This window comes from Chaetodon auriga, chromosome 17 (genome assembly GCF_051107435.1).
Source record: "Chaetodon auriga isolate fChaAug3 chromosome 17, fChaAug3.hap1, whole genome shotgun sequence".
NCBI classification, from domain to species: Eukaryota; Metazoa; Chordata; class Actinopteri; order Chaetodontiformes; family Chaetodontidae; genus Chaetodon; species Chaetodon auriga.
The window spans coordinates 21,297,637-21,325,471 of NC_135090.1; the positions used below are offsets into that span (position 1 = coordinate 21,297,637).

General features: G+C 43.3%; 5 protein-coding genes across 5 annotated transcripts; 3 read left to right on the forward strand and 2 right to left on the reverse strand.

Moving 5' to 3' along the window:
• Positions 1-6,854: 6,854 nt before the first annotated feature.
• On the forward strand, positions 6,855-13,724 carry LOC143334918 (class I histocompatibility antigen, F10 alpha chain-like). The gene is made up of 8 exons (XM_076753923.1): positions 6,855-6,998; positions 7,925-8,191; positions 9,905-10,195; positions 10,622-10,918; positions 11,784-11,882; positions 12,184-12,201; positions 12,374-12,452; positions 12,931-13,724. Exons 1-7 carry the CDS (start codon positions 6,941-6,943, stop codon positions 12,418-12,420), a joined length of 1,077 nt encoding a protein of 358 aa, XP_076610038.1. The 5' UTR covers positions 6,855-6,940; the 3' UTR covers positions 12,421-12,452; positions 12,931-13,724.
• A 1,365-nt stretch (positions 13,725-15,089) lies between these two features.
• psmb8a (proteasome 20S subunit beta 8A) lies at positions 15,090-18,309 on the reverse strand. Its single transcript, XM_076754647.1, has 6 exons — positions 18,028-18,309; positions 17,614-17,755; positions 17,081-17,192; positions 16,660-16,789; positions 15,749-15,953; positions 15,090-15,545 (listed from the first exon to the last, which is right to left on the reverse strand). Exons 1-6 carry the CDS (start codon positions 18,175-18,177, stop codon positions 15,457-15,459), a joined length of 828 nt encoding a protein of 275 aa, XP_076610762.1. The 5' UTR covers positions 18,178-18,309; the 3' UTR covers positions 15,090-15,456.
• A 584-nt stretch (positions 18,310-18,893) lies between these two features.
• On the reverse strand, positions 18,894-21,782 carry LOC143335323 (proteasome subunit beta type-7-like). Its single transcript, XM_076754649.1, has 8 exons — positions 21,631-21,782; positions 21,312-21,399; positions 20,904-21,001; positions 20,537-20,677; positions 20,295-20,410; positions 19,893-19,951; positions 19,401-19,552; positions 18,894-19,260 (listed from the first exon to the last, which is right to left on the reverse strand). The coding sequence occupies exons 1-8, from the start codon at positions 21,690-21,692 to the stop codon at positions 19,149-19,151; spliced, it is 828 nt and encodes a 275-aa protein (XP_076610764.1). The 5' UTR covers positions 21,693-21,782; the 3' UTR covers positions 18,894-19,148.
• On the forward strand, positions 21,714-24,214 carry psmb12 (proteasome 20S subunit beta 12). Its single transcript, XM_076754648.1, has 6 exons — positions 21,714-21,838; positions 22,248-22,318; positions 22,774-22,905; positions 23,119-23,248; positions 23,365-23,509; positions 23,714-24,214. The coding sequence occupies exons 1-6, from the start codon at positions 21,791-21,793 to the stop codon at positions 23,839-23,841; spliced, it is 654 nt and encodes a 217-aa protein (XP_076610763.1). The 5' UTR covers positions 21,714-21,790; the 3' UTR covers positions 23,842-24,214.
• A 94-nt stretch (positions 24,215-24,308) lies between these two features.
• On the forward strand, positions 24,309-26,753 carry psmb9a (proteasome 20S subunit beta 9a). Its single transcript, XM_076753927.1, has 6 exons — positions 24,309-24,628; positions 24,760-24,827; positions 25,116-25,247; positions 25,739-25,868; positions 26,099-26,240; positions 26,556-26,753. The coding sequence occupies exons 1-6, from the start codon at positions 24,578-24,580 to the stop codon at positions 26,681-26,683; spliced, it is 651 nt and encodes a 216-aa protein (XP_076610042.1). The 5' UTR covers positions 24,309-24,577; the 3' UTR covers positions 26,684-26,753.
• The last annotated feature ends 1,082 nt before the right edge of the window (positions 26,754-27,835 follow it).

Genomic DNA, 27,835 nt, shown 5'->3' on the forward strand with positions numbered 1-27,835 from the left:
GACTGTATTTTGACTCTTTTTGTGAAGCTCATTGTAACATTGTTAAGAAAAGTGCTTCATCAGTAAAGTTTATTATTATGAAACCTTTCTAAACCTGCCTCTGCTAATTTTTTGATACCTGCCTCAAACACCTGCCTTCTTTGTAGCAAACGTACGAACATTTTTTTATCTATTGTTGTTGTTTGTCAGCCATAAATCTGACAAATCCCAACCTGTGACGTGAGACCGACTTGAGCTGAATGCGACTGATGAAACTGGTTCGCTGTAATGATAAAAAAACACATAAACTACAGATGCATTCACGTCTGTCACTGAACATTTTGACTTCAGATGAGAAGTGAAGGTTTGATCTCAACTGATTTTATGTGACAAGGCTAAATTTACTCCACGTTTAAACGTTTGATGGAAACAAAAGTGCAAACAGCATCACAAACTGTGACGTTTTCAAATGGTTTCGCTGTCTTGTGTTGGTTTATTTAAACTTCTGGTGTCAGTTTGGGGATGAAAGCAGCTTCATGTCTGAGGTTTTGCTTGTGGGCCTTCTGTTGAGATTTGGATTACAGCTTTGAGGACATCAATCATCTGTGTGAAAGAAGTACAGACAGGAAACTGTGTGATGCCTTTAACAGTGATTCTGTGTTTGTTTTCTTATTGTGGTCTTTAAAAACACATTTCATGTCCGGATATTTGGGACAAACTCTCACACAACCGATGGTCTAAACATCAGGAGGATCAATGTCTCTCAGCTGGGGACCGAATCTTCAGCCTTGAATTCATTAACTGACGTGAACCACAGCCGCCCCATCGACTGCTGTCCTTAATGCTGTTATTGTAAAACTACATTTTGGAAAGAGTATTTGAAAAGCCTGAACTGATGTTGAGCACATGTCCCACAGTGTCCCTCACTCTGAAGTCTTTGGACGCTGCTCCTTCTGGAGTCTCTCACTCTCCAGAGTTTGTGGACGGATGAACCAAATCACAGCAGATGATCGCAGCAGAGGGAGACTGCTGGGTTTACTGGTGCTCAGCAGCTCTTCAACCAAACTGAAGGCTGATGTTTCACTTCACACTGATAAATCTGGTGTTGTTGGTGAAGTAATAAACAAATGTTCACTCACAAAGGGCGCCCTGCCTCCACCAACAGTGTTTTTTCTCCTATTTGGACGTTTTGCTGAGCTCACACACTAACTCTCACTCATCCAAATCAGCGGCCTGAAGACAGAGGCTGTCCTGGATTGTACAGATTGTGATGATTTCTTGAGTTTCAGGGAAATCACATCGGGATGATTTGATCTCATCACGGCAAACTTCTGTTGCCCAAATGAATAATTCTGAGCCAGCTGTCATTAAAAACTAACAGCTGCTTGTTGAAGTCGGTTCTTCGGGCTGACACACACATTGCTGAGACGACTGGACGCTGCTGTACTGCGTCGACAGTGTTGACAAAGTATCTCCACCACATTAGAGCAGAGCGAGTGTTTTTCACCTTTGTATATCCAGAGACTCTTCACAGCAAGCAATGCTCTTTCATCAGGAAGGCGTCGTTCACACTCAGACGTCACAGTTAACCACAATCACACCTGGAAGCTGCCCAGTACAACCAGTGTGATCTGAAGGTCACTGGGCAGCACCTCAGTGGTAGGAATTTTCATTTTCTCCACCCAGATTCATCCTGCTTCTCCAACCTTTAGAGCTCCACGACCACCAGTTTTCTTTGCTCCATCCCAGATGATGATTGGCTGTGGGTGGCGTCCATCAAGCCAATAACAGCAGCAGGTGCAGATCCTCCGTTCTGGCGTCTGTGGACGTGACATGAGCCGATAATGTTCGACTGTGACTGAGACCTGACGCTGCTTTGCTGCAGTGTCTGTCTCTGTCTCTGGCGTCCACATTGTCCAGAGGATGGACGGCTGTGAGTGGGACCATGAGACCGGAGAGGTTAATGGTCATTGTGTGCGATTGCTATGCTGCTTCCTCTCAGACTGAAGCCTCTTTGACAGAATTTCACTGCTTATTGTCGGCTTAAACACCACACGAACAGAATGATTCAGGAAATGTTCTCAGTCACATTTGCTAAAGCAGATATCTGTCCATTTTCTTCTCTATTCTTTCTGTCCAGATGCAACATGTCTGAATCTGTGCCAAAGGACCGAGGGGTGCGCCACACGTCACAGTACATCTGTGGGTTCACTGTGCATCCGAGCATACAAGCAAATAGATTACAGCTGCAACGTTTTTGTGACATAAACAACACCGAAGAAAACTTGAAAACTGTCTCCCAAATGTTTGACAGCTAAACCGCAGCAAGTGAAAACTGTGAAATTCAGCCACAAAGAGTCTGTCGACGCAGCATGTAGCCGCTATGAGACGGCAATGCTAACAAGACTATGAGCCCGAGTCCATTTTACCCTGTAAGCCTGAGTTACAGCAGGACCTGGGTTTGTTGATGAGCTGTGAAAGCTGCTGAGGAGTCTGTGCTTCAGAAACAGGTCTTGAACATGTTTCTGACTGATGGCAGCCTGGAGAGTGATGGTATGGTCCACAGACAAATTCAAGTGGTTCAAAAACAAAAACAAAAAAACCCAAAACATTCAAATAATGAGAACAAACATGAAATTCAGTCCAAGTTTCCAAAACGTCAGGATGGAAGTGACATTGGTGAGGCGCAGAGTTGGACAGTCAGTCCAGTGTTTGGAGGCTCACCTGTGTAAAGTCCTGCTGTGATGACTTCTGCTCTAGAAAGGATTGAAGGACCAATCAGGTCCACACTAAAAAGAATGGTCGTTTGATCAAATGAAAGAGGAATGTGGTCTTTATGGAGTTAAACAGAGATCTCACAGGGAACAGCCTCAACACACTGCTGCCAAAGCAGCAGCAAATTCTACAAGAAGTAAGATGAATGGCTGAGTACGCTGTGAAATACAACGTGACCTGCACAGTTTCACTGATTGATGGATAGAGGCTGACCAGTGCAGGACAGTTTGTGAAGTCCTGTGAGGCAAATTTGGCTGATAGAAATACAACTGACTTGATTTTTCTGCTTGATGCAGAATCTTAAAGTCTCACTAAATGTCTGATTGTTCTCTCTCTCTTTCTAGACCTCTCCTCAGTGTCAGGAGCTTCATGAGGACGTGGAGCTCAACCACGACGGAACCTTCCAGACGAGCGCTGAACCTTTCATCAGTCACACCTGAAGACTGGAGGAGGTTCGACTGCGTGTTTCATCTCTCTGGTGTGAAGGACGACGTCGTCACCAGACTGGACAAAGCGGCCATCATACCTGTTTATGAAAACACGTCGTGGTAGAAATGTTTGGACGTGATGTTTCATTTGTGCTTGGGTAACCTGAGGTTCCTCTGAGTCCTTCACACTCGCCATACATGATGTCTTTGGGTGTCTGCAGGTGAAGATAAGACAGAGACCCTGTAGATGATGCTGACTGACTGATAAATGTCCTTGACTGAGGGTTACGCACATTGTTTCGCCTGCTCCACGGTGGCCTGTGTGATTCTGTATGACGTTGGACAAACTGTATGAAGCTGAGTGAAAGCAAAGTTACTTTAAGTCTGTGGTGTGAACTGCGTCCATGGATTCAAGCTGGACCAACATCTGTTAGAATGAACTTACAGATTCAAGTGACGACGGAGCAGAAGTACAAGATTTTCTCCATCACACATGTAGTTTACTGTTTGCTGCTGTTTCTGCTCCACCTGTTTGGTTGCGGTGTCAAAATTCTGCACCCAGTTCAGATTTGGTCAAAAACCACTTTAAGGTTCATGTTCATTTAAACCGACGCACGTGTCCCACCCTCAGATTATCATGTGACCCTGACAGGGTCCCAAAGAAACGTTTAAACGATGTTATTTTCCTCATTTAAAGTCATTGATGACGCTTCTCAAAGAACAAACACATCCCAAAACATATCAGGGCTGTTTTGTCGTTTGGTTTGTGATCAGACTGAACAGAAATTGTTGCCGTGTAGCTTCAAATTTGACTAACTGATCACCAATCTTGAAAAGACCCAAAGCGTATTGATCATTGTCGTTCTTATCGATAACACCAGCTGTAGGAATCATTGCATTCAGCACGTAGAAAACATTTCTAGACTTTGTTCAAACAAAGAACTTTGAGCGTTTTAATTCGAGGCTTTTAAAGGCCTCTTTTTGGTCGAAATGTTTTGAGCGACGAGTCAAAATTAGGACATTTTCAGACAGTTTCTCAGAGCTTTTAAACAGTACAGTAAAGAGCCCTGCTGCTGACTCTTATGTCTGAAATGCCACTGTGTATTGACCCTCAGGGCCACCGTACAAATGACTGTGCTCCACTCTATGTGGTCCAAATCTCTGGTTACTACAGAACAAATTCACTCTGTCAAATGTACTTTGCTGAACTCGAGTGGCTTTGTTTCAGTTTAAACATTCAGTTTCATGAACCGTTTAAGCCACATGAGAGTATTTTGGTGATCAGCTGTTCGAGACACATCGACATGATCATAAAGTCATCTGTTGTGCTGTGTAATATGGACAGCATCTCAACCAATCAGCAGTCAGCAGCAGCAGCAAACCAGCATCAGACTGAACCAGTTCATGAGGAGATGATTGAGTGTGTGTGTGTGTGTGTGTGTGTGTGTGTGTGTGTGTGTGTCAATAAACTGATGGATCCACTTCTGTTGTGAAGTGCTTCAGTTGCAGGTCATGACGCGACCTTCCTCATCATCACCGCAGCATTTTTTCTTGCGATTGTTCTAATCGCTGTCATGGCTGACAACAAGAATAAAGGTGAGAAAGCCGAAAGAAAGAGTTCCTCATTGGACAAAAATCCCAGGTCCCCCATGATGTGTCAGGCGCTTGGTGGAGTCCCATTGGCCACTTCCTGTGTTCAGCAGCTCTGCTTCAGCGGCTGCATCTTCTGCTCAGGCCTGACAAGACGTCCCTCCGGCAGCAGCTCCCTCCACACTCGCAACTGAAGAAACAGAAACTCAATCCACTGAAGACAAAATTAACCAAAGACAAACGACAGCGTGACTGTAGAGAAGATGGCTAAATGTGCGTCCTGCAAATAGAAACTAATGTACGGCCAACTGTGATAAACAGAGACAAGTGTGTGGCATGAAACAAAAGCTGTGTGTCATCGTTTGTCTGTTTGTGCGACGTGAATGTGCATGAGGTCAAAAGGTCAACAAAGGAAATGAGTGAATGAAGCGTTGAGTGGACACTATAAAGAAAACTAAGGTGAGCGCAGGAGGGTTCCCCACCTCTAAACCAGCTGTGTTTAGGCGTCACGCTCCTCCTCCACCTGGACCAGGTGTGTCCCCGTGCACATAAAGCCAGAGCGGCAGCCAGCAGGTCTCCTCATCACTCATCTGTGAGTTCAGGCTTTTAGTTTCCTCTTGTTTGTCTTAACAGAACAGAATCCATACAGCACATCTTCACTCATCCACTGCCTACACTGCTGACTTTACAGATTCCTCCACCTGTTTGCTGCTTTTTGATCGTCTTGCTGTAAATCAATGATTTTATGTAGTTTACCTGTGTCACTTCTGTTTTGTCCCGGTCTAAGAGCTGGGCTGCGACACTCAGTTTATTCTCAGTTGATTTCATTTCATGACACTTAATTTGATGAATACATGTGACCTGAGTCATGGATTATCAATATTTTTGGCTAACTGACACCAACGGAAAGTCAGGTGACATCCTCAGGTGGTTTCCCATGAGCGGCTCTAATGCAGGCACATAATCTTCCAGCAGGGGGCGCTGACACACTGCTGACGTCTCTGACTTCAACTGTCAGGAGAAAAGATGTGACACATTTGGCTTTGTGTGTGTAATAATCATGAATAAATCGTCTCAGCTGAAGAAGTGAGAAGCAAAGATCTGACTTTTATTCATCAGACATAAACTCTGTGAGCTTTTATAAAGTGCCTCAAAACCAACAAGTGAGGGTTGAAACAGTCCAAACGGTGCCAAAGACAGAGCAAAGTGAGAAACAGCATCAGGTGCTCAAACATCAGCAGCGGTGTTACATTTCTCTTGTTCCAGCAGTTTTCAGCGTCCACAGCTCCAAATCAGCTGAGACGCGTTGATCCTGAAGGACAGAGCTGACCTGATCTGATGTTTGTGTTTCAGAAGCTCTCTGACTCTCTTTCTGCTTTGCTTTTATTTCTTACTGAAATGTATTGACTCATAAATAAAACATCTGATTGGATGTGGACTTCAGAAAGGATTCAGATGCTCCCCTGAGTGTCATTCAATAATCAGATGGTATGATTGCTCACAGACGTGTTGAAAATAACAGATCACATCAGTCCACACTGAGAAACTGTGCTGCTGCTCATCAAGTGCAGGTTTGAGCCACTGGGGGGAGCTCCTGAGCACATTTACTCACTATGACATCAATGAAATCACTTTGACTTGTTTGTTGTTGATATTTTGATCAGGACTCTTTTCAATCCCACAGCAGCCACACAGAGCCAAACAACAATAAGACACTGCTGCATCCACACAGACTCCACAGTGTGTGATCTGTAGCTGACAGTGACCTCTGACCTCCCACACAATGAACACGTTTCTGCACATTACATCCCATCAAGCTGCAGAACATTGAACAGGATGTGAGCAGCAGCAGCTTTCAGACTCCTTTCCTATGTGAACAGAGCTCAGAAAGCAACATAAAGGCCCGCATGTCATGTCTCCCCATCCTCCTCCACAGGCTCACATGAGATCAGCTAAGTTTCGCTTTCGTTCATAACCTCAGTGGCTCAGTTTGACCCAGTTACAAGTGACGTCGACGCTCAGGCTGAATTCTCATTGGCTCAGATGGAGTTTGATATCAGCGTCTCTCCACGTTTAATCCTCATTTTAGTGTTGATCCTCGATCGGGGAGCAGCTCGTGAGAAAAGTCAGTCGTTGTTCTTTCGAAGCTTCAGACGCAACAGTTCACAATGAGGACGTTGATCTTTGTGGTTCTGCTGGGAACAGGTCTACATGGGGCGGCGGCAGGTGAGTGAAGACTTTTTCAAGTCCGTTGATTGTTAAAGAAAAAAGTCTTCGTGTCTTTATATTCTGTGTCTGTGAATTGAAGCTTGTCTCTCCTGCAGATGATAGAAATGATTTAAAAAGTCTTTGTCAGCAGGTCAAAGGTCACCTTCCTGTAGTGTATTTCTCTAAATGGCACAAACGTGTTTTTCTTTTCTTCCGTTTTGTTTGTTTTCTTTGATTCGGGCCATTATTCCAGACTATCAGGAGGATCGATCCGGTTTCGATCTTAATGCTAAAATGGCAGCAGACACGCAAAACAGTCGTTTGTTGAGCGGAAGTGGAGCCAAAAGCGCACTTTTCCATTTGTGCCTTTAAGTTGTTCATGACCGTTTTCTAGAATAAGTGTGTTGTCGTTCATTCAGTGCTGTTAATCCTGATTTATTTTAATCTGAATTACGTGAATATTTGTGTCAGTTTGTTCCTTCTTTGGGCCTAATGAACATATTTTCAGTCTTGTCAACGTTAACTCACTGAACAGAAATAATAAGTTCATATCATCGCATTGTTCTTTATTTCTTTATATATTTCTATAATATTTGAAAGCTTTGCTCGGTTTCTTAGACGTGGACGTCCAACAGACTGCTGTGTGTCAGTGAAAGTCAGGGACAGACTGCATGAAGTGAACGTGCGACTCCTCTGACGTCTCATTTCACAATAAAGACGTGTTTTCAAGAGCAGATCGTCAGAAATATGAAAGAGTTTGTGGAGCGAAATCTTTCTTTGTGAAGGTGTTTGTGTGTTTGTCGACTGCACAGCAGAGATGATGAGGATGTCTTGAATGCGCTGTAGTTCTTTTTGATTGTGTGTGCAGGAAAATAAGGTTTTTCAGTGATGAATCAAAGTGAAATTGTGAAAACTGAAATCATGACATGAAGTTTTTCTTACAGTGGCTCACTCTCTGAAGTATTTCTACACTGCTTCTTCTGGAGTCCCAAACTTCCCAGAGTTTGTGGGTGTTGGGATGGTTGATGACGTCCAGATAGATCACTATGACAGTAACACCAAGAGAACAGAACCCAAACAGGACTGGATGAGCAGAGTCACAGAAGATGAAGCTGACTACTGGGAGAGGGAGACTGGGAACTTCATGGGTGCCCAGCAGGCCTTCAAAGCCAACATTGAAATTGCAAAGCAGCGCTTCAACCAAACTGGAGGTTTGTTTATGTTTCACTTTCTGCTGATAAAATGTTGTTTATATTTGAATCCTGTATTTTAGCAAACAGATGTTTCCCCACACACACACACACACACACACACACACACACACACACACGGTGTGATGGAGGCTTTTCTTGGCTGAAACACAGTCAGACTCAGACAGAAACATCACTGAGACTGAGAGTCCTGGATGCTGCTGTCCTCCACTGATCCAGTGTTTGTGTCCATCCCATAATAAGCAGCAGAGCTTCTGAACACTTTATCTCCACTCGATCAGACCTCAACACGTCTGCTGGACTGCCCGCAGTGAGCTGCTCCACAATAACTGGACTGAAGGAACCTGTTTATCACAACAGTTTCCAACAGGCAGCTGATAGAGGAGCGTCAGCGCCTGGTTTCTTAAAGTACGGCGCGGGACTGTCAAAGGGACACAGGCTGCTTCTGCTGGGTCCCCGTATGAGAGGAGGAGCAGTATGTTTGAATGAACATGTCTGACAGGACGACGTGGAAACGTCTCCTTCACATCAGAGGTTTAAAAAGTTTGACAGCACGACTCCACTGTCCTGACCACAGTGTGTCCATCCCATAATATACAGCAGAGCTCCAGATGAGATTAGATTCACTCTGCTGACCACAGTGTGTCCATCCCATAATAAACATCTGCTGTGCTGAAGCGATCAGTCAGTGGATTCATTGATCAGCAGGAATGAATTTGACTCAAATCTTGATCATCAAATAATCTTTTCGGTCTTTTCTGAAACATTTTCTGGTCGAAGCTTCTCAAATCTGAGACTTTGCTGCTTTTCTCTGTTTTGTGTCGTTAGAAATGAAAAACTGTTCAGTGTCGCTCGGACAGAAGAAGCAGTTTGCAGATTTCAGCTTGGCCTCTTTGAACTTGTGACGGACGTTTTCACTGTTCCTTCACTTTTTACAGCGTGGACGATTTATTGTTGAATGGAAAAATAGTCATCACATAAACAACAATGACAAGAAAAGTCAGTTTGAGCCCAAAATATGAGACCAACACAGATTAGATTAGATTAACTCCACGGTGCCGATCCACAGTCTGTCCATCCCATAATATAGAGGAAGACGTTTGAAGACGTCACCTGTGGCTCTGAGAACTTGTGATGGACATTTTTTCACAATTTTCCACCTTTTTAAAATCAGTAAATGGTTCATGGATCAATGAACAAATGATTGATGATGAAGAGAATCATTGATTTTCGATCTGAATATAAAGTCGAACCACAGATTAGATGAGATCAACTCCGCTGACCACAGTGTGTCCATCCCATAATACACAGTAGAGACAGTGTAGCAGTGTGCTGGTCAGGACTCGGCTCAGTGTGTGTGTCCCTGCAGCTCACATGAAGACACACCACCTTCAACAGTGGAGATCAGCTGTTGGTCTCAGTGGACTCAGTGTGGTCAAAGAACAGAGAGGACATGAAGTGTTTTAGGATCTCACTCTGTTTCCCAGCAGTCTCCGCCTCTCCGTCTGTCCGGAAGACGTCCACGCCGTCCACATGACGATTGGCTGTGAGCGTCTTCGGTGGAGCCAATGACAGCAGGAGGTGTAGATCCTCTGTTTTGGCGTCTGTGGATCAGTGTGTGTCTGTGGTGAAGATGTGATCTGGACTGGTGATGGATGACTGGGCTGTGATCTCACTCTGCTTCACTGTCCTCTCTGTCTGTCTCTCTCTCAGGTGTCCACATTTTCCAGTTTATGTGTGGCTGTGAGTGGGACGATGAGACGAAAGATGAGAATAGACCCGCCAGTGGTTTTTATCAGTTTGGTTATGATGGAGAAGACTTCATATCATTTGACCTGAAGACAGAGACGTGGATCGCTCCAAAACCACAAGCTGTCATCACCAAACACAAGTGGGATAATGACAAAGCTTGGATAAGCAGTCAGAAGCAATATCTCACCCAGCGTTGTCCTGACTGGGTGAAGAAGTATGTGGACTATGGGAGGAGGTCTCTGCTGAGGACAGGTAGAATCACATGACCTGATGTCCTTTAATGGACACAACAACCTTCATGTGTCTCTTGTGTCTCTAAGCAGCAGGGACATTACAGTAAATATGAAGGGACATACAGAGACCCACTTTGTCTCACTTCATGTCTCTTTCCCTCCATTTTCTCTCTCTGTGTCTTCTGTCTTTCTCTCACTCTCTGTCCTCCTCGTCCCTCTCTGATCTGTCTCACCCTCCTCACCTCTCTTCACCTGTCTTTGTCCTCCTCTGTCCCTCCTTCTTTTCTCAGCGACTCTTCAGTCATGTTTCCTTTCATTGCAAACATATTTAAAGTGTCTGCTGCTGAAGCATTTAAAGCAGATGACATCAAACAGGAATGATGATATTAATGTTCAGTAAATCCTCATGAAGAAGCTCTAAAGTGTCTGTCTCTGGACTCTGCAGAGCTCCCCTCAGTGTCTCTCCTCCAGAAGACTCCCTCCTCTCCAGTCAGCTGCCACGCTTCAGGTTTCTACCCTGACAGAGCCACACTCATCTGGAGGAAAGATGGAGAGGAGCTTCATGAGGACGTGGAGCTCGGAGAGATCCTCCCCAACCACGACGGAACCTTCCAGACCAGCGCTGACCTGAAACCTTCAGCGTCTGAAGACTGGGGGAAGTACGAATGTGTGTTTCAGCTCTCTGGTGTGAAGGACGACGTCGTCACCAGACTGGACAAAGCAAAGATCAGGAGCAATGAAAGTAAGACTGGGATCAGAAGTGATGAAGGCGGGAAACACACCTTTATTTTACTGTCACCGTCCTGCACTTCATGTCTTTTTATGTTTGTCTTTGCTGTCACTTTCTCTCATCAAGCAGTTTTTCTAGAACATTTGAAGGCTTTGATTGATTTGAAATCAATGCACGCTGACAACAGTGTCAGCAAATCCCTGAAAGAATGAAAGTTATTTTTCCTGATTTAAAGTTTTAAAGGAATCGTCGTCGTCCACCATCATTTTTATTTTTACTTTAATTAATACAAGAAATTCAATAATGAAATACTCAAACATTCATTTAATCACATATTTTAATATAAAGTGTTTTTTTAATGACTTTCATAATTTATTTCATTCTTTAAATAACTCTTTTTTTTTTCTTCAGACCATGTTTAACCATTTTAATGTGTAACCACAGTTCAGAGGTTTCCTGTATTGACTTTACTGCTGTCACTTTTAGAAGATAAGCAGATTATTTAATGAGTGGATGAACGTTTGTGTCCATCAGTAAATCAGTCAGAAGAAAGTTTGTGGTCCAAGTGTGCAGACAGTCAGAAAGGACTTTGAATCAGACTGTCAGAAGCTCTCATTGTGACCACAAACAACATGTAAGACAGAAAGCAGCACAGACACGCAGCTAAAAACGCTGGACGAGGATCAACGAGCACAGATACAGTAATGATGTGGAGACGAGTGGAGATAAAAAGTGAAATGAACAACAGCAGCAGCACAAACAAACACACAGCGTCTGTATGCAGGATTGTGTCCTTTGGGCAGATGGACGTTCTTGTCTTCTGACCTGCTTCATCTGTTCAGGTTGTGACTGTTTGTTGTTGTTTTCTGCTCAACAGAGAATTCTCTTGTCATTCCCATCGTCATCGTCGCAGTGGTTGTTCTCGCTCTCGTCGTCGTCGCCGCTCTTGGATTCGTGGTTTACAGAAAGAAGAACGGTGAGAGACTCAAACAGAGACACTTCGTTTTTTCTGGGTTTTGATTTGGACGCTTTGATCACAAACCTCAGTTGGCCGAGCATCAAAATGAGCTTCAGACAGCAGGAAGCGCTGCGAGGCTCAGAGCCACAGTGTGGTGATCATGTGACTGTAGCGTGATGATGTCAGGAGAGGTGACGGCAGCAGAAATAACAGGAGATGTGAACAAAAGGTGGACGGGATTTATTGAGGAGCTGGAAAGAAGCTGACAGAGTTTTCGACTGGAAGCACGTGAATAATTTGTCTTTTCTTCTCGTTTCAGCCAAACGGCCTCCATCTCGTAAGTGAAGCTCTTTTTCTTGTGTTTGCTCTGCGCTGACACGCTCTCTGTAGATGAAAAGGCCTTTCTGGATCTTGTGCTGAGCAGCTTTTGTGGCAGTGTTAGCTGTTTGTTAAACACAGTGTCAGTTGACAGCAGGATGAGGGCTAACGACGTCTCTCTGACCTTCCAGCTGTGATCAACCCTGAGGTCATGGAGCAACTGAACCCAGAGGCCTGAAAGACAAACACAGCAGCAGCAGCCTGAACACAGTGAGTCGCTTCATGTGGGACATGAATTTCACAGCTGCTGCTCAACAAAGCTGCCTTAAACTTTGTGGAGAAGAACTTTGTGTCGTTGTTTGTTTCTTCACTGTAAGACTTGTGTGACTCTTTCCAAAGGAAATGTTTGACTTTCAGCTGTTTTCTATGAAGTGAAATGAGATTATTCAGAGAAAGGTGCTTTCAGAAAGCTTCACATCAGCAGCTCAGATAAAGAGTCTTATTAAAAAGTCAAATGTGAAGCTTCGGACAAACAGGGACAGCAGTTTGTCAGACTGCTGCTGAACATGGTGGTATAGTAGGTAAATACTGGGCTCACACGATGTTCACACTTCAATCAATCAGGATGTTTTAAGTCGAAACGATTCAACAAAATGAGGCTTTGTGGAATTGAACTCATTTCAACATTTACGCTCAATGATTTTGCTTCTGTTTGATGGATTTAATGTGTTTCTTTTTGTCTCTTTAGGTTTATGGAGAACATGAACGCATCACAGCATCTTCATACATCCATCATCAGGATGTGTTCATCTGCAACAAATCAAGCAGAATTATACTTTCATACTCAAGATGTTTCCTGCTCCAATCAATTATGGTCTGTAAATCTATAGAAATTCACTCACTCACACACACACACACACACACACACACACACAGATTCATGCATCCCCATCTTCATATAATGTGGTGATTTGATGACATAAACCTTGAAAGAACACGTTTGACAGTCAGAGAGTTTTCTTCACTGTTTCTACTCACAAAGACGTTCTTTGGCTCTCTGCTTGTTTTCCATCCTGTAAGTTCCAGAAAATGTTTGACATCATGGTTTATTTAACAGCATGAAAAAAAATATTTCCACTTGTGCGAATAGTGAGCTTGTGTATTTCTTGAAAAGTTAAGCAATGTAAAGATTTAGTTGTGATTTTAAGCAGGTTGAAGATTAATTTAAGCCTTTAAGGTTTTTCTCTTTGAATCAGGAGTTTGTTGGTTTTCGTTCCACATTATTCATCTTTTGATCTGTTTTGAATTAATTTAGTTTTAGCCGACTTTCTTTAGAGGTTGTGGGTTTTTTTAAGCTTCTCAGCACTGAAATTATATCCTGCTTGTATTTGGGGACGGGACGTTTTTCCTTTAGTTTTGAAGCTGCAAAGAAATTTAACAGTGATGCTTTAAATCATATGTTGTGTTAAATAAATGAGTTTGGCTGTTTTTTCATTTAATTTGTACTGTTTTGCTTTTAAATAAAGTCCCAAATGCTCCAAATTTCTGTCTTTTGTGCTTCTATATATATGCTTACATACTCTGTCACTGCAGCTACATTTCTATGAGTATTTACTGTTGTCATAAAACAAAACGAGCGTGACTCTGAGCTGTGAACGTTCACTGAAGAGCACGAAGAACAAAATTAGGTGGGAAAACCTGTCATCTTGTACAAATAGCTAAAAAGGGGATTAACATGATAAAATTAGTGTGATGATGATTCTGTTTGAGAGTCTGACATTTGTCCGCTCTCGTGCTGCTGTTGAATAGGAAAGCTCTTAAACACATAATCTTTCTTTGTTGTCAGCTTGTTCCTGAAAAATGGAGGAAAAAAAGACACTAATGTTTAAAACCTCTGGTTCATGTTTTCTTCTATGTCTCATCGTGTGTGTACGTCTATATATTTTATCAGTGTGTGTGAGAGACTTCCGCTCAGCTCTTCTTCACGGTGCACAACCTGTAGCGCTGAAATCTGCCCAGCAACTGATGACATTACAGCTGTGGCTCCTCCAAATCAACTGTTTTTTTCTAACCGGATCTAACCGGTTATACCTGCAGCATAAAATAATCCAGAGTTACGGCCACCTTCTATTTGTCATGTACTTTGTCACGAACTTCACGTCGTATGGCCAAAGGGCATCCTTTCATTTTTAAAGTCCGTGTGTGTGAAAGAGTGAAAACAAACAGTCCTGTAAAAAAAAATAGGTTGGTTCACCTGATTTTTTCACCTTAATGGATAAAACCTGTGTAAAAAGCTGAGTTAAAGAAATGACATCTGGGCTGTTGCAGCTACAGCTTCATATTTTATGTGAAAATGTTTCCTGTTACCGACCTGTTTGATATTTTAAACGACAAATGATGAAATAAATCATGCAAAAGGTTTTATTGACACTGCGTGATATAACCTGGTGTCTTCAGTATTTGTTAGATACTGTAACATCAGGAGTATGACAGCTTCAGAAGTGTCACCTGACAGGTTTGTGGCTGATTTTTGCCTGCTGCAAAATGTGGAGAGGTTTGTTGTCTCATGATTCAGGACACCCAGAACAATAACAACAAAGTCTCTCACTATCAGATGATGCATCTTAAACATTTCTTCCACAGCTCAATACAGAAGGTAAATATCTTTGACAAAAGCGACATCCTTGCATTGATAACATGATGCAGCGATCACGTTAAATAATTATCTTGTGACAGTAAACGAGCACAGAGACATGAAGGACCTGAGGATCACTTATGTTTTGATCTTCACCCACATGTCAACATACTTTCACTGGAGGCAGAAAGTGTCTCACTTTCACAAAAAAGCTGGCACTTAATATCATAAAGCAACATATCGGTTCAGGTTAATCATTGCAGGACAGCAGTGAGACGGACAAATGTCTTTATTTGGAACAGGATGTCAAAGCACAACTTACCACACTGAGCCATGTGAGCTTGGAGAGTATCGACATGTACAGTACCAATGTTATGTAATAGAAAGAATAATAACCTTAAACTTAATCTTAATTAATCGCCGCAGTTTGATCCTGTAAAGTTTAGGCTCCTATGTACAAAAGACTGACTTTTATTGATCCATAATCAGAAATGAAGTCAAGCCATTCATTTCCAGAACCAGATATCAACTATTTCAACGTACTTTTGAGACAAATATCGAAAGTTTCATCATTTTGGAAACAAATGCATCACTGGACTGGATTCAGTGCTGAGGCTGATCTGGGTTTACGGGTGAACGTCAGAACATTCCCTTCCTGTAGCGGTGGATCAGCTCTGACACGTCCTCCTTACACACCTTTATCCAGCCGTCCTCCTGCATGTGGTACACTAGACAGACACAAAACACACAGTTAAGCAGACATTGTTGGAGAGCCCTTATGAGTGTGTTCTTGTTGATGTTATGCTGGTTGTTTCGTGTCGCTTGGATTACGTCATTATTATTATTTATCCATTTAGTTTTAAGTATCTCTTTATTTCCATGTCTTTTGCCACTAAACAGCTGAGGATGATGGGAATGTCATTATACTCACTGTTGACCACCCCTCCAGAGTAAGCATCCCTGTGTGTAGCGTGAGCGATGCCTCGACGGCCCAGTTCATACGCCTCCTCGACCGTCATGTCTTCCCGGTAGCCGCTGTCCACCACTCCGTAGGCGTAACTGTTACCACAGCCGGTGGAGAACATACGGCCAGACAGACGCGTCCCATTATCGTCCACGTAGTACAGACCAGGGCCCTGGAGAGCACACAGACATTATGTGGTCTGCAGGAAAAGTATGATTTTAAACACTGTTTCTGATAAGAATACAACAGAAGGTCCAAACAGAGGTGAGACGATAATAAAGAAAACATAATTTCATGAGCTGTGCCATTAATGATGTCAGCAGTGTACTCTCGTTAAAGAAATTGTTCTTTTTGAGATACAAGCTGCTGTTTTTCAGAACCAAACGGTACCATTTACGTGTCATATTGACATGTTGTAAATATTAAATTAATATTAAACATTCATATTTATGTTGTATACCATGCAAACTTTTTTTTTTCAGTCGGTACTCTTCTGTGTTTTGATTGCTGTTTGCAGCCAAGCCGTGTCTGTATTCTAATTATTTTTCTAATGATGAAGGCTATGTGAGTGTGAATAAAGGGACGTCGTCATGAGTGTCATTAACAGTAAATATTAAAAATGATAACACACCAGCATCTTTATTTAATACAATCACATTACCAGAAACAGAAAACATCCACATTTACGATCCTGTGCTCTCCTGGCTTCGACTGCAAACCCCAGCAGTCCTTTCCAACCACAATGAGGATTCACTGCAGTAAATATGGTCCTATAGGAGCCTCTGCCTCACAGGACGGGATAATAAAGATTTGAATGTTTCTGTATCAGTGTGCATCGTGAGCCTCACACACACATCTCCAAACACACCACAGCTTACCTCTTTGTCCCATCCACAGATCATGCTTCCCATAGAGAGGCCCATGCCCCTGTAACCCAGCATCATGTTAGACAGCAGCTTGGAGGCAGCCGCCACAGAGATCCTGTGGTTGTTCCTCAGCCTGTACAGCCTGGATGAAGTCATAAGAAAGGAAGGAAAAAATCAGTTCACTAGAAATGAAGAGACGGATCGATCAGCCATCTGGTCGGCCTGAATGCTCATGATATTCCTCCTGGGTTTATAAGAACACAAAACGCTGTAATCCATCAACAAAGTACTGATTTGGTCATGAAGCTCTAAAACAGGAACCAGATAACATGTTTAAACATTTTACTCAGCATTCAGTCAGCGTGCAGTACATCACCAAACCCACAAATACACACACAAAAGGGACCAGTATTCAAAGCGCTGCACGACGGACCTGCACTCTTTGGCCAGGAGTCTCTCCCAGTACTGGCAGTCTGCAGCGCTGCCCGACATGGTGCCCAGCAGGTAGGGGTTGATCTCTATGACCTTGTTGACATCGTTGGATGCTGCAGAGACGTGACACATTTGGGAAAAGGAGACTTTTTAGTGACCAAGATTACAGGCCGAAGCATGTCAACACTATGAGGTAGCCCGATGTCGCAGCACCTTGGTCTCAAGCGTTGCCTTGTCCACATTTTGTAATATTTAGTTCATGTTTCCTGAACGTCATGCTCTAAAGCTCCACACCTCTTCCAGACCTTTCCTATCATTGATGAGACTTTTAGATGATGTACATGTATGAACAGGCTCGCTGTCACTCTCTGCTTTCATTTCTTTACAGAAATAGGCTGTTAGAATATGAGAAATGATGCACTGCATAGTCCACTTTCCCACCACCTTTTCGTGGAGTCACACCTGTTCACACCTTTTGCAGATCTGGAGGAGAAATTACACACTTCCCGTACTTTTCCAGACATGCGTAATTACCTAAATAACGGCCAGCTGAGGCCCTGGAGTCCACAGCCACGATGACCCCATGTCTGAACTTGAAGGCCAGGGTGGTGGTGCCGTGGTTCAGCTCTATACACACACCTCCGTCACGGTTGCAGGACTTCAGAAACCCTGACGGCTGAAAGTGAGTCGAAGAAGTGAGCTCAGGTGGACGCGTGATGTGTAACAGAATAATGCATGACTGGAATATCTATCATAAGCTAATATCCTCTTATATTAACCTGTGATAGCTCAGGTAAATGTATATGATGTGTCATAAGAAGCACACACGCTCAAAACCCACAGACGCGTAAAATAACTTGAGCCACGCCGCGTCTGACGCTTGACGCGTGCGGCGGGTTGGAGAGGATTCAGTGTATTAATTTCACACTAAAACTCAGTGATACTCACGTCTACACCCAAAGGCACAGCGAATTCTTGACTTTTGGTCCCGAAACTGTAGTGGTTGGTTCGGTCGACGAGATGCGTCTGTCCTCCTGGAAGAATCTGCGCGCGGAGCTCAGAATAAGTCTTAAAACCGGTTACGTCGAAAAGAGCCATCGTGTATTCAGATGGATAAACCAAACTCTATCTGTATTCTATAGATTTGGTGATACGTTTTCCAAAATGTCGAAGGTGATTGACAAAGCGTCCCGGATGATTTCCTTGTACGTGACAAAGAATTCGAAAGTGAAAGAGTGTAAAGCAGTTTTGTGTTGTCCTGTCCTCAAAATAACAACTCAAAACTAATCAGCAGCACAAAACCGTAGAGCATTTAACACTTTGACCAAACGTGGCTGGTTTAGTCGATCAGAAAGTTCATTGATCAAAATTAAAAAACTGAGACTCAGTAATATTCATGTTAAATAAAAAAGATGGCTCAAAACGGCGTCAGCCAATAGGAGAGCAGTATTTTTTTTTTTCTCATCATCAGTCTCTATGCGGAAGTATTACATTCAGGTTTGGAGAAGCCGGCAGAGGTGGAACACCTTGTTAAAGCACGTTTGCATATTTCAGAATTTTTAAAGTACACATCCTAATGCAGTTAGATTAATGACATGCTAATGGTGCAGTATCACAAATAAGACTGGAAGAAAAAAAGAAAAAACATGCAGCAGCCTATAAGCACTTCTTTTTATTGGATGTTTATCATAAGAACGGGGCTGTTGTTTGTGGACTAAAGTGTTATAGTGAGTGAGTAAACAATTACAAATGGTGAAAAGAAATCAGGCAACAGAGGACAACCAGAATTTTATTCAGTGATTTTTTATTGTTTTCCATATTGTAAAAACATGTTGTAATGGCCTAATAGCAGCCTCCCTGCTTACGGTGGTACTGCAGTAACTTCTGCAGTTTTACAGTTTCTTAACTATTCCACAGCACAGTGAAGCAGAGCAGCAGAGCAGAAGCCACGATGACAGTGTGAATAAAAGCTCTGAGATGTTTCACTACTTATATTTGAAATCTGGTGAAAAACAATGTCATGAAATTAAATTCACTGCTGGATGTTGTGGAGTTGGTGTGACTGTGCGTCAGGCTGTGTCCATCTGCTGCACGGTCTCCTGTACAACCTCCAGCTTTAAGGGGACAACTTTCTCAGTCAGGACCGGTGTCGTGCCTGGACGGTATTTGTATTTCATTTTCCTAGGAGACAGATAGATAACATGATAATCACGCTAACAGCAACAGATTAAACATATTCACTACTTGCTGAGAAGTAAATTTGATTTGCAGACATGGTTCAACACAGAAAGCTGCCCAGAGAGCAGATCGTGCTGGCCTACCTGTTGTCTCTGAACTCCGACTCCTGGTAGGGTCTGATGTAGTCCACTCCTTCTCTGGTGATGACGCAGATGTCGATGTTGTTGCCTGAGCCGAGGTCACTCATGATCCCCGCGTGGATGGCAACACGCACCAGCTCCTTCGCCTTCTCCAGCTGAAAGAGTTGAGAAGAAATCGGTGAAATGATGTTTGAGACGAGCAGAGACAAACAGTACAGAACATGAAGGAGAAGACAGAGGCATTCGTCAGTTTGAAAATGCATCTGCAGCCATTCCCAAACACCTACACGCCTCTTCAGTTTGTCTATTTGGTGACGCACACAATGCACTAGGAGGAGGAGGAGGAGAATTAATGCTTTTTAATGTTTATGTTTGCATAATGCAGAGGCTTATTGTTAAATTTTAGATGGCCACAAAAAGAAATAGTTTTGTTTTTTTGTGATCACGTCTAAATGATCATTGTCACAATATGTAAGAGCTGTCCAGGCGGCGCACCTCCAGGTCGGGTTTGTACCCGTCCTCTAGAATCCCAAGAGCAGCCAGATCACCAGATCCTGCAAGGACACAAAAGAAAAGTCAGATGAATCGCACTGGATGTAGTCTGAGAGTGAATTTAAATGGGTGATGTAATTTATATTATATCTATAAATTATAGAGTGACAGACTCATAACATCATAAAAAATATAAGATCTGCCATTGATAGTTAATGAATCCATATAAACTCTAGCATTTGCCGTGTGTGGTTTCTTTAAAACATATTTAATACAAACAATGACACATTTGAAACTTGAAGAACAAGATGGAGGTCACAGAAACTCCACCAGCAAAGAACCCAAGAAAAAGACGCCACGTCAACAGTGTGGCTAATGCCTGCAGAACAGTGTTATGAAACATACCCATCGCAAGGTAAGGCACCTTCGTTACGCTCCCATATGGCCCCACTGTGTACAGGTGGTTCCCAGTGCAATCCACTCCTCCCAGTATAAGACTGGCACCGATCTGGCCTTGATACCTGAGGGCCGCAAAGATCGAAACACAGGAAGCCTGATGAAAGCTGAGGTTTTCTAATTCACTGTGAGTTTAACTAAACTCATTCCCACTCCTCTACGTGCAGGCCGTGTGAGTGTGGACCACAAACCTGTACAGCATGTCCTGCAGTATGTTGATGGCCATGACGACACGAGGGTTCCTCCCGCTGTTCAGAGAGAAGATGGTGAGGTTGGAGGAGAGGAGCTCTGTGGTCTTCTCTGTATCTGCTGCTGTACCTGCTCCACAACAACTACAGAGGGACAGAGGGGGAATCAGAGAAGGTGTGAAGGTAGATGGTTGGGAACTCAGAAAACAAACTGTAAGGCATTCTGGGGGTATGTAGGAAATCACAACTAAAGATGGAGGTTTCATGCAAAGGAAAATGACAATTCGACGACCAAAAAATGGAAGCGTATCGACTGATAGACTCAGACTGATAACGGTGAGGAGTATCTGAAGGCTTCTCTGAGACTTACTATATATTTGGAGCAATGTAATGGATCTTGGAGCACATCTTGTCTGCCACCACTTCACTGGAGGTAGCTCTTGTGTCTGCTCCCAGCACCACCCCATCCTGCACCAACACAGATGGACATGGACACTAGTAACCCGTTTATTACACAAATTGCCCTTGGGCAAGGCATGCAGATCTCAGCTGGTCCAGTGGAGCTGCCCCGTCACCAGCTGAGGATGGCCGTGGATGAACTGGGCAGCTCCTGTGTGGGAATGTCTGCGTTTGCATGAATGAATGACACACTGAGAAATACAACACATAAATACAGCTTCATAGTTCATAGTTCACGTCATAGTTTATGGACTGAAACATAGAAAGCCAAGTGTTTTTGGTTCATCAGTGTTTTGAGTTTACACAGCTTTATACTCGCCTTGAACACAACTCCTGCTATCGTGGTGCCTGTTTTCAGAGGTTTAGGTGCCTGCCCTCCTTCAAAAAGACCCTCTAACGCAGCATTCCTAGAGAGAGGGATAGAAGAGGGGGAAACAGAGGAGGGTCAGCCGGTGAATATATGTTACCCGTGAATACATCATCACCATATTGTTCCATTGATTCAACCGACAAACAAGCAGGAAAAAGTTGCTTTCACTTTTGATCGTGGTGAAAGCGTGGCGTAAGCGTCGGTTTTATTTTATTTTCTGTCATTGGTGATACAGACTGCTGATCAGAAAACATTTAGAAGCTCCTACCTCGCTGCGTTGTCGAAATTAAAGCCAGCTGTATGAGTTTCGAGGACATTTGATAGCGCCATCCCGTATCTGACCGCCGCTTCTCTGCGCGTTTCCGTGCGCCTGAGGTCGCTGTTCTGAGCGTCAGCTCTCCTTCTTCTCTTTCGATTTTGGAGTGAAAATGGAGAAACGCTGCACGGACTCACAAGTCAAAGGAGTCAGCACAGGGGTGAGTAAATCCGCACCGCTTCACTAGTATTTATCTACGGATGGAGCACCGAGCCTATTACGCGTGAGGTGGTCGATAATCGATTTCGCGAATGAACAGGTGATGCTGTTCCTGAATACACAAAGTGAAGTTACACAGACTGGACACTCCGCGTCTTTTACTGTCACAAACCTGCTTTTGTTAGTCCTGACTGAGTTTATTCGTCATATTTATACAAAAACTAAGCCTGGCTACGCTTCCATTTTCAGTTAATAACTCCTTAAACGTATTCCTTCTCAGAACTTCAAATCCCAGAATTCATAGCTGTGTTCACTCTGAATGAATGAACATGGAGTCATGAGGTAAGCCTGTGATGCCCTGTGCTATATTTCTGTCATTTCTCTCACCTTCCTCCTCTCTCCTCCCTCAGACCACCATCCTGGCTGCCACCTTTGATGGAGGGGTCGTGATTGGCTCAGATTCCAGGGCTTCCATTGGAGGGTGAGGATGCTGTGACGATAACACCGAGGACCTCTGTAATGTTAAACACGTTCGTGCAGAAGGGGACTGCTTGAAAGCATTTACTACCCACCAGTATATAAAGTTACACACACTTTCACTTACCTGACATTTAATGCAAGACTCTTACTGGTTATGTGTTTTTACGGTGTGTCATTGCTACTTTCACTTAAGTTCGTCTGAACACTTCTTCCACCACTGATGAAGCTAGCAGTAATTGTTGGAAATAGGTGAATGAAAAACTTGGATCCTCACCCCTCACATGCAGAAAATTCAACCTGAATGAGAGGGTTGTGTATTATGGTTGAATGGTGAATGGAGCATAACTAACTTATTGGCTTACTAATATCACCTCCAGTCAGAGATCACAGCCTCTCTCCTCCCTGCTGCAGATGTGTATGTGTGTATGAGAGGTCTCTCTCTGCTTTGTTCATCAGAGAATATGTGTCATGTAAGACCATCAACAAGGTGATTCAGGTTCACGACCGGATCTTCTGCTGCATGGCTGGATCACTCGCAGATGCTCAGGCCGTCATCAAGGCTGCGAAGTTCCACCTGTCCTTCCACAGGTGCCACACACACACATATGAATACAGTGGCACATATTACACACGTATGCACATGTTTTCACATCACATTTCACATCGAATGAATTATTTTATTAATTTCACATTTGGTTTTGTTCCACCAAAAGCACTTAGTCATGTTAGAGTCAAAGTCTCTTTGGTTCCAAAAGCACAGACTCTCACATTTGACTCTCCCTGATCTTTCTGGATCCATAGTGTCCAGATGGAGACGCCTCCTCTGGTGATATCAGCAGCATCTGTGCTGAAAGAACTGTGTTACCAAAACAAAGAGGAGCTACAGGCCGGCTTCCTCACGGCAGGCTGGGACAGGAAGAAAGGGCCACAGGTAGGAAGCGTTTGTGAAGACAGTCAAACATCAGAGAAGCAGTGACGGTGATGATACATGGTGAGTGAATCTCGCTGCATACAGCTGCATTGCTGATGTTCTCCATCCTGCTCCAGGTGTACGTCGTGTCTCTTGGTGGGATGTTGGTCAGGCAGCCTGTCACCATCGGAGGCTCAGGCAGTACTTACATCTACGGCTACGTGGACGCCAAATACAAGCCCAACATGAGCAGAGAGGAATGCCTGCAGTTTGCCACCAATGGTACTCTTTGTTTTAGTCTCTACTGTCTTACTCGTGTGCCCAAACTTAAATATGTTTGTATTTGTTTTGTTCAGAAGTTCAGGTCAGGATTTGAAAAGAGCTTTTGGGGAAATGTGCTATCTGTATATGTGTGCTTGTTCAGCTTCTGTATTTCCCCTGCTGACTGTCCCTGTGTGCCTCCCCCTCTGCCCTCCCTGCCCACAGCTCTCGCTCTGGCCATGGGCAGAGACAACGTCAGCGGGGGCGTGGCTCACCTGGTGGTGATCACGGAAGCGGGGGTGGAGCATGTCGTGGTACCTGGTGACAAGCTGCCGAAGTTCCATGACGAGTGACCACCTTTGAACAACCAATGCTTTTTTTTTAAATGTGTGTTATTGTCTGGAAGCCATAGTTTCATCACTATTTTGCTCTAACAAATCGCACACATACGAAGAACAAGTCAGACACTTAAAACCGAGTTAGTTGGCTGCTAATAAAAATGTGGAAACGAGTGTGACAACTGTTGAAACTTTATTACCGTAAGATACTGGCTGGTTTGTACCAAATCATAATAATTCCATTATAAGAAAGTCATTATTAACCACTATAAAAGAGGCTTAAAGTGTATCTGCCTATTTTGTGTCTAGATCACATGTGATGAGCAGTTTTTTTTTTTTATGAATGGACATATGAGACATAAAAATAAAAAGATTTTCTGAAACCTTGCTCTCTCTTTAAGTTCTGTGCTTCAAAATGTCTCCACTGGTTTGTGACATGTGCGCACAGTGCAGGCAAAGCTGTGACACGTTCACGGCTCTTTGCAGAGGAGGGACATTTTAACTTTCATTTTCGATTGAACTCAGGAAAACATGGAGTCCGCCTGACGTGTGATTGCTGAATTTATTAGGTAAACCAAACGCGTCGAAAAGAGTTTTAAAGCTAGACGAGAGGTTTCCGACATCAAGAAAACGGTATTAAACCGGAACTGATCGACCGGACGCTTCGGTTTACGCCTGGTGTCGCCTTCACTTCCCTGGCGGACAGACACGGTCGTTGTGGTCGTTATCGGACTCACTGCAGCGCCTCAGCATGTTGGAGGAGACCGGGCCGGAGTGGTTGTCTGAGGAGGTGAAAACCGGAGTGAGTATGAGACTTTGCACCTCCTTTAGACTTGGTGGCCTCTTGATGCGCGCTGCGCTGAAAACTCAAAGATTGACCACACGCGGGTGGAGTGACTTCTAAACATTCATTGCTTTGACTTCTTTTTCCAGACAACCATCATTGCCATCGAGTTCAATGGAGGAGTCGTGCTCGGGTCTGATTCCCGAGTGTCTGCAGGGTGAGTTAATGCGTGAGTGCGCGCATGTGTTTTCCAAGCATTGTCTATAATGTCTGCGTAATACTGCAAAAATACTTAATCTTCATCAACACACCAGTGCATGTCCTCTTCCTCTATGTAATAACAAAAATGATAATTAACTTTATTTGTTTGGCACCTTTCATACAAGAAGTGCAGCTCAAAGTGCTTCATAACAAAGAAATCACATTCACCAAGTGCTTCACATGATCATCTGCGTAAACTTCTCCACCCCACAATCACACACTCCCTCTTCATCCGTCCATCCAGGCAATCGGTGGTGAACAGGGTGATGAACAAGCTGTCTCCCCTCCATGACAAGATCTACTGCGCTCTCTCAGGCTCTGCAGCAGATGCTCAGACCATCGCTGAGATCGTCAACTACCAGCTAGATGTTCACAGGTAAAACATAATAACAGTGAGTGAAATATCTAGACTTTAAAGACATTTAACATCCATGGCCAAGTTTCTGCTGCTGGCAGCTTAAATCTAAAGACATCAGTGTTGCACTGGTTTTCAAACGTGTCCATGAGTCAAAAGCACAACAAGCTTTTCTTTTGCAGACATCATCTGTTACACTCTGTTTCCATGTTGATTGACTTTTTGGCCATCTTGAATCAATAGAACAAACACTTGAGAAAGAAAATGACACACACAGTGTCTGGAAAAAGAAATTTAACAAGCAGAAAATTAAATATGAATAAGTAAATACTGTATATTCTATATATGTATATATGTGTGACATAAATCATAAGATAAGATAATCCTTTATTAATCCCACAGTGCAGTGTGCTTGGCGTGTGGCAGGTAGAAAGGAGCTGGTTTCCACACATCTGCTGGAGCGTCTTCAGGGTGGTGTGTAATAACCACATTTGATCTTCTTCTCTCGTCAGTATCGAGATAGGCGAGGACCCGCAGGTTCGCTCAGCTGCCACTCTGGTGAGGAACATCTCATACAAGTACAAGGAGGAGCTGTCAGCGCATCTCATCGTGGCCGGCTGGGACAGAAGAGACGGAGGACAGGTCAGTAAACTCTGCAGTCTGGAGGGAAAAGAACCGAGCTTTCTGAAAGAAAGACCCCTAAGAAAGACCCCTAAGAAAGACCCCTGGGAAAGAGAAACGCTAATGAGCTCAAATGAATGTTTCTGCAGCTTCTTCGGCGTGAACATGCCAACCAACACACTTGATGTCACAGGTGTCCGTACAGAATGACCTCTCTCACTCCTCTCTTCCTGTGCCCTTTGACCTCTCAGGTGTTTGCAACCCTGAACGGTCTCCTGACAAGGCAGCCCTTTGCAGTTGGTGGCTCTGGCAGCTCATATGTTTACGGGTTTGTTGATGCTGAGTATCGCAGGGGCATGAGCAAGGAGGAGTGCCAGCAGTTTGTGGTCAACAGTAAGTTTATTTTCATATAAAGCTTTTTTTGCTGTCAGATTGTAAAAGGATGGTGAAACAGACATTTTCTGCTTCTTGTACTGAACAATCTGCTACTACTCTCACCTCATTTCACCTCCAGCGGCTCTTGTTATAATTGATTAATCTGTATTAAACTTTAATTGCTTTATTTATTCGTAAGGTTTCAGAATTTTGACTTTCACTTTAATATTTCACGTTAGGTGCATTACAGTATTTTGTCTTACAGAAATCAAATCATTCAGCTCCGTCTCCTCACCTGTCTCACCCCTCTCTTCTTGTCTTTCTCTCTCATAGCTCTCTCTTTGGCAATGAGTCGCGACGGCTCCAGCGGCGGCGTGGCCTATATCGTCACCATTGATGAGCACAGCACAGAGGAGAAAGTCATTCTGGGAAATGACTTACCCACCTTCTTTGATCAGTGATCAATACATAGTTTTCTCATCTCTAGTCTGCCCAGACACTGTTGTGCAGGATGCTATTAGGTATTTGTTTTTTGATTAAAGAAAGCATCACACACACACTTTTTGGCTCAGCTGTCAACTATTCAAATGTCAAGTAATTCAGCTGTAATCTTAAAAAATATTGGACAAGAATACTTTCACTAACAGTTTTAATAAAAGCACAAAATCCTTGCATTGCTCTTTAATTCCTAAAGATATTTCAGGTGTAATATCAGGTAGCCTTATAAGATAAAAGCTGCTGGCACCCTCAGATCATCAGCTGGTCACGTTTGTGGCTTTGCAATATAACCAGGAAGAAGCTTACTTCAGTCCCACCAGAGGGATGATGGTAAACAGTCATTTAAGGCCAGTATCTTCTCTTAAACTTGCAAAAGACTCCATATTCAGTCACTGAGGCGGCCACAGGACATGCCAGTTTATGTTTTAATGGATGTACCTGCTTTTGACCAAAACCTGATCCTCTGACAATCCTTTAGCTTCTCCCGGTCCAACAGAAACACTCACACACTTCCTACACGTGCAGCAGCGGTTGTCTGTCGGTTATTCAGCCTCACAAGCATACCAGCTAAAAGCGGAAGTCAGATTTGTTGCACCGCCACAGGATGAGCGTCACCTATTGTATTCAGATATCTTCTGTTGGTTTTCACACATATTAAACAATCACAGTAGCACTGAATGCTCCAAAATAAGGTACATGTGAAAATATAGAAACAGATTATTTTATTGTCCTTATAAAGCCATCAGTGGAAAACTACGGCTGTGCACCAGATTGGCAGTTAGTTTAAAAAAAAATAAAATTAAAGGGAAGTCACTCATAAAGTACGACAGAAATGGTTGCTACACCTTATAATACTTATAATTTTGCTTATAATAATACCTAAAATGTGACTTTTCATCCCAGTATTAAGACTGGATGGGGATGCCTGGTGGATGGCTCGTTATCGGCCTACATGATTTCGACTGGACATGATGAAAAGTCTGCTTCTGTTCACATGCAGTTTTGAATATAATCTATCATTCTGCTTCCACACGTGCTTTAAAGTCAATTATGTGAAATTTAAAGTAAAATAAAAGGTCTGTGTTGAAAGATTTATTTCTGGACTGCTCTTTATA

What these genes read in the sequence shown, in the direction of transcription:
- LOC143334918 (XM_076753923.1), top strand. Translation starts at nt 6,941, where the DNA reads ATGAGGACGTTGATCTTTGTGGTTCTGCTGGGAACAGGTCTACATGGG. An exon ending in TCTACATGGGGCGGCGGCAG is followed by an intron (nt 6,999 to 7,924) that starts GTGAGTGAAGAC and finishes TTTTTCTTACAG; the next exon opens with TGGCTCACTCTCTGAAGTAT. An exon ending in AAAGATCAGGAGCAATGAAA is followed by an intron (nt 10,919 to 11,783) that starts GTAAGACTGGGA and finishes TCTGCTCAACAG; the next exon opens with AGAATTCTCTTGTCATTCCC.
- psmb8a (XM_076754647.1), bottom strand. Translation starts at nt 18,177, where the DNA reads ATGGCTCTTTTCGACGTAACCGGTTTTAAGACTTATTCTGAGCTCCGC. An exon ending in CTGTGCCTTTGGGTGTAGAC is followed by an intron (nt 17,756 to 18,027) that starts GTGAGTATCACT and finishes ACTCACTTTCAG; the next exon opens with CCGTCAGGGTTTCTGAAGTC. An exon ending in CTCTGGAGGGGTGGTCAACA is followed by an intron (nt 15,546 to 15,748) that starts GTGAGTATAATG and finishes GTGTCTGTCTAG; the next exon opens with TGTACCACATGCAGGAGGAC.
- LOC143335323 (XM_076754649.1), bottom strand. Translation starts at nt 21,692, where the DNA reads ATGGCGCTATCAAATGTCCTCGAAACTCATACAGCTGGCTTTAATTTC. An exon ending in TAGCAGGAGTTGTGTTCAAG is followed by an intron (nt 21,002 to 21,311) that starts GCGAGTATAAAG and finishes GTGTTGGTGCAG; the next exon opens with GATGGGGTGGTGCTGGGAGC. An exon ending in CTGCAGGACATGCTGTACAG is followed by an intron (nt 20,411 to 20,536) that starts GTTTGTGGTCCA and finishes TGCGGCCCTCAG; the next exon opens with GTATCAAGGCCAGATCGGTG.
- psmb12 (XM_076754648.1), top strand. Translation starts at nt 21,791, where the DNA reads ATGGAGAAACGCTGCACGGACTCACAAGTCAAAGGAGTCAGCACAGGG. An exon ending in TCCAGGGCTTCCATTGGAGG is followed by an intron (nt 22,319 to 22,773) that starts GTGAGGATGCTG and finishes TTTGTTCATCAG; the next exon opens with AGAATATGTGTCATGTAAGA. An exon ending in ACAGGAAGAAAGGGCCACAG is followed by an intron (nt 23,249 to 23,364) that starts GTAGGAAGCGTT and finishes ATCCTGCTCCAG; the next exon opens with GTGTACGTCGTGTCTCTTGG.
- psmb9a (XM_076753927.1), top strand. Translation starts at nt 24,578, where the DNA reads ATGTTGGAGGAGACCGGGCCGGAGTGGTTGTCTGAGGAGGTGAAAACC. An exon ending in CTGAGGAGGTGAAAACCGGA is followed by an intron (nt 24,629 to 24,759) that starts GTGAGTATGAGA and finishes TTCTTTTTCCAG; the next exon opens with ACAACCATCATTGCCATCGA. An exon ending in TACCAGCTAGATGTTCACAG is followed by an intron (nt 25,248 to 25,738) that starts GTAAAACATAAT and finishes TTCTCTCGTCAG; the next exon opens with TATCGAGATAGGCGAGGACC.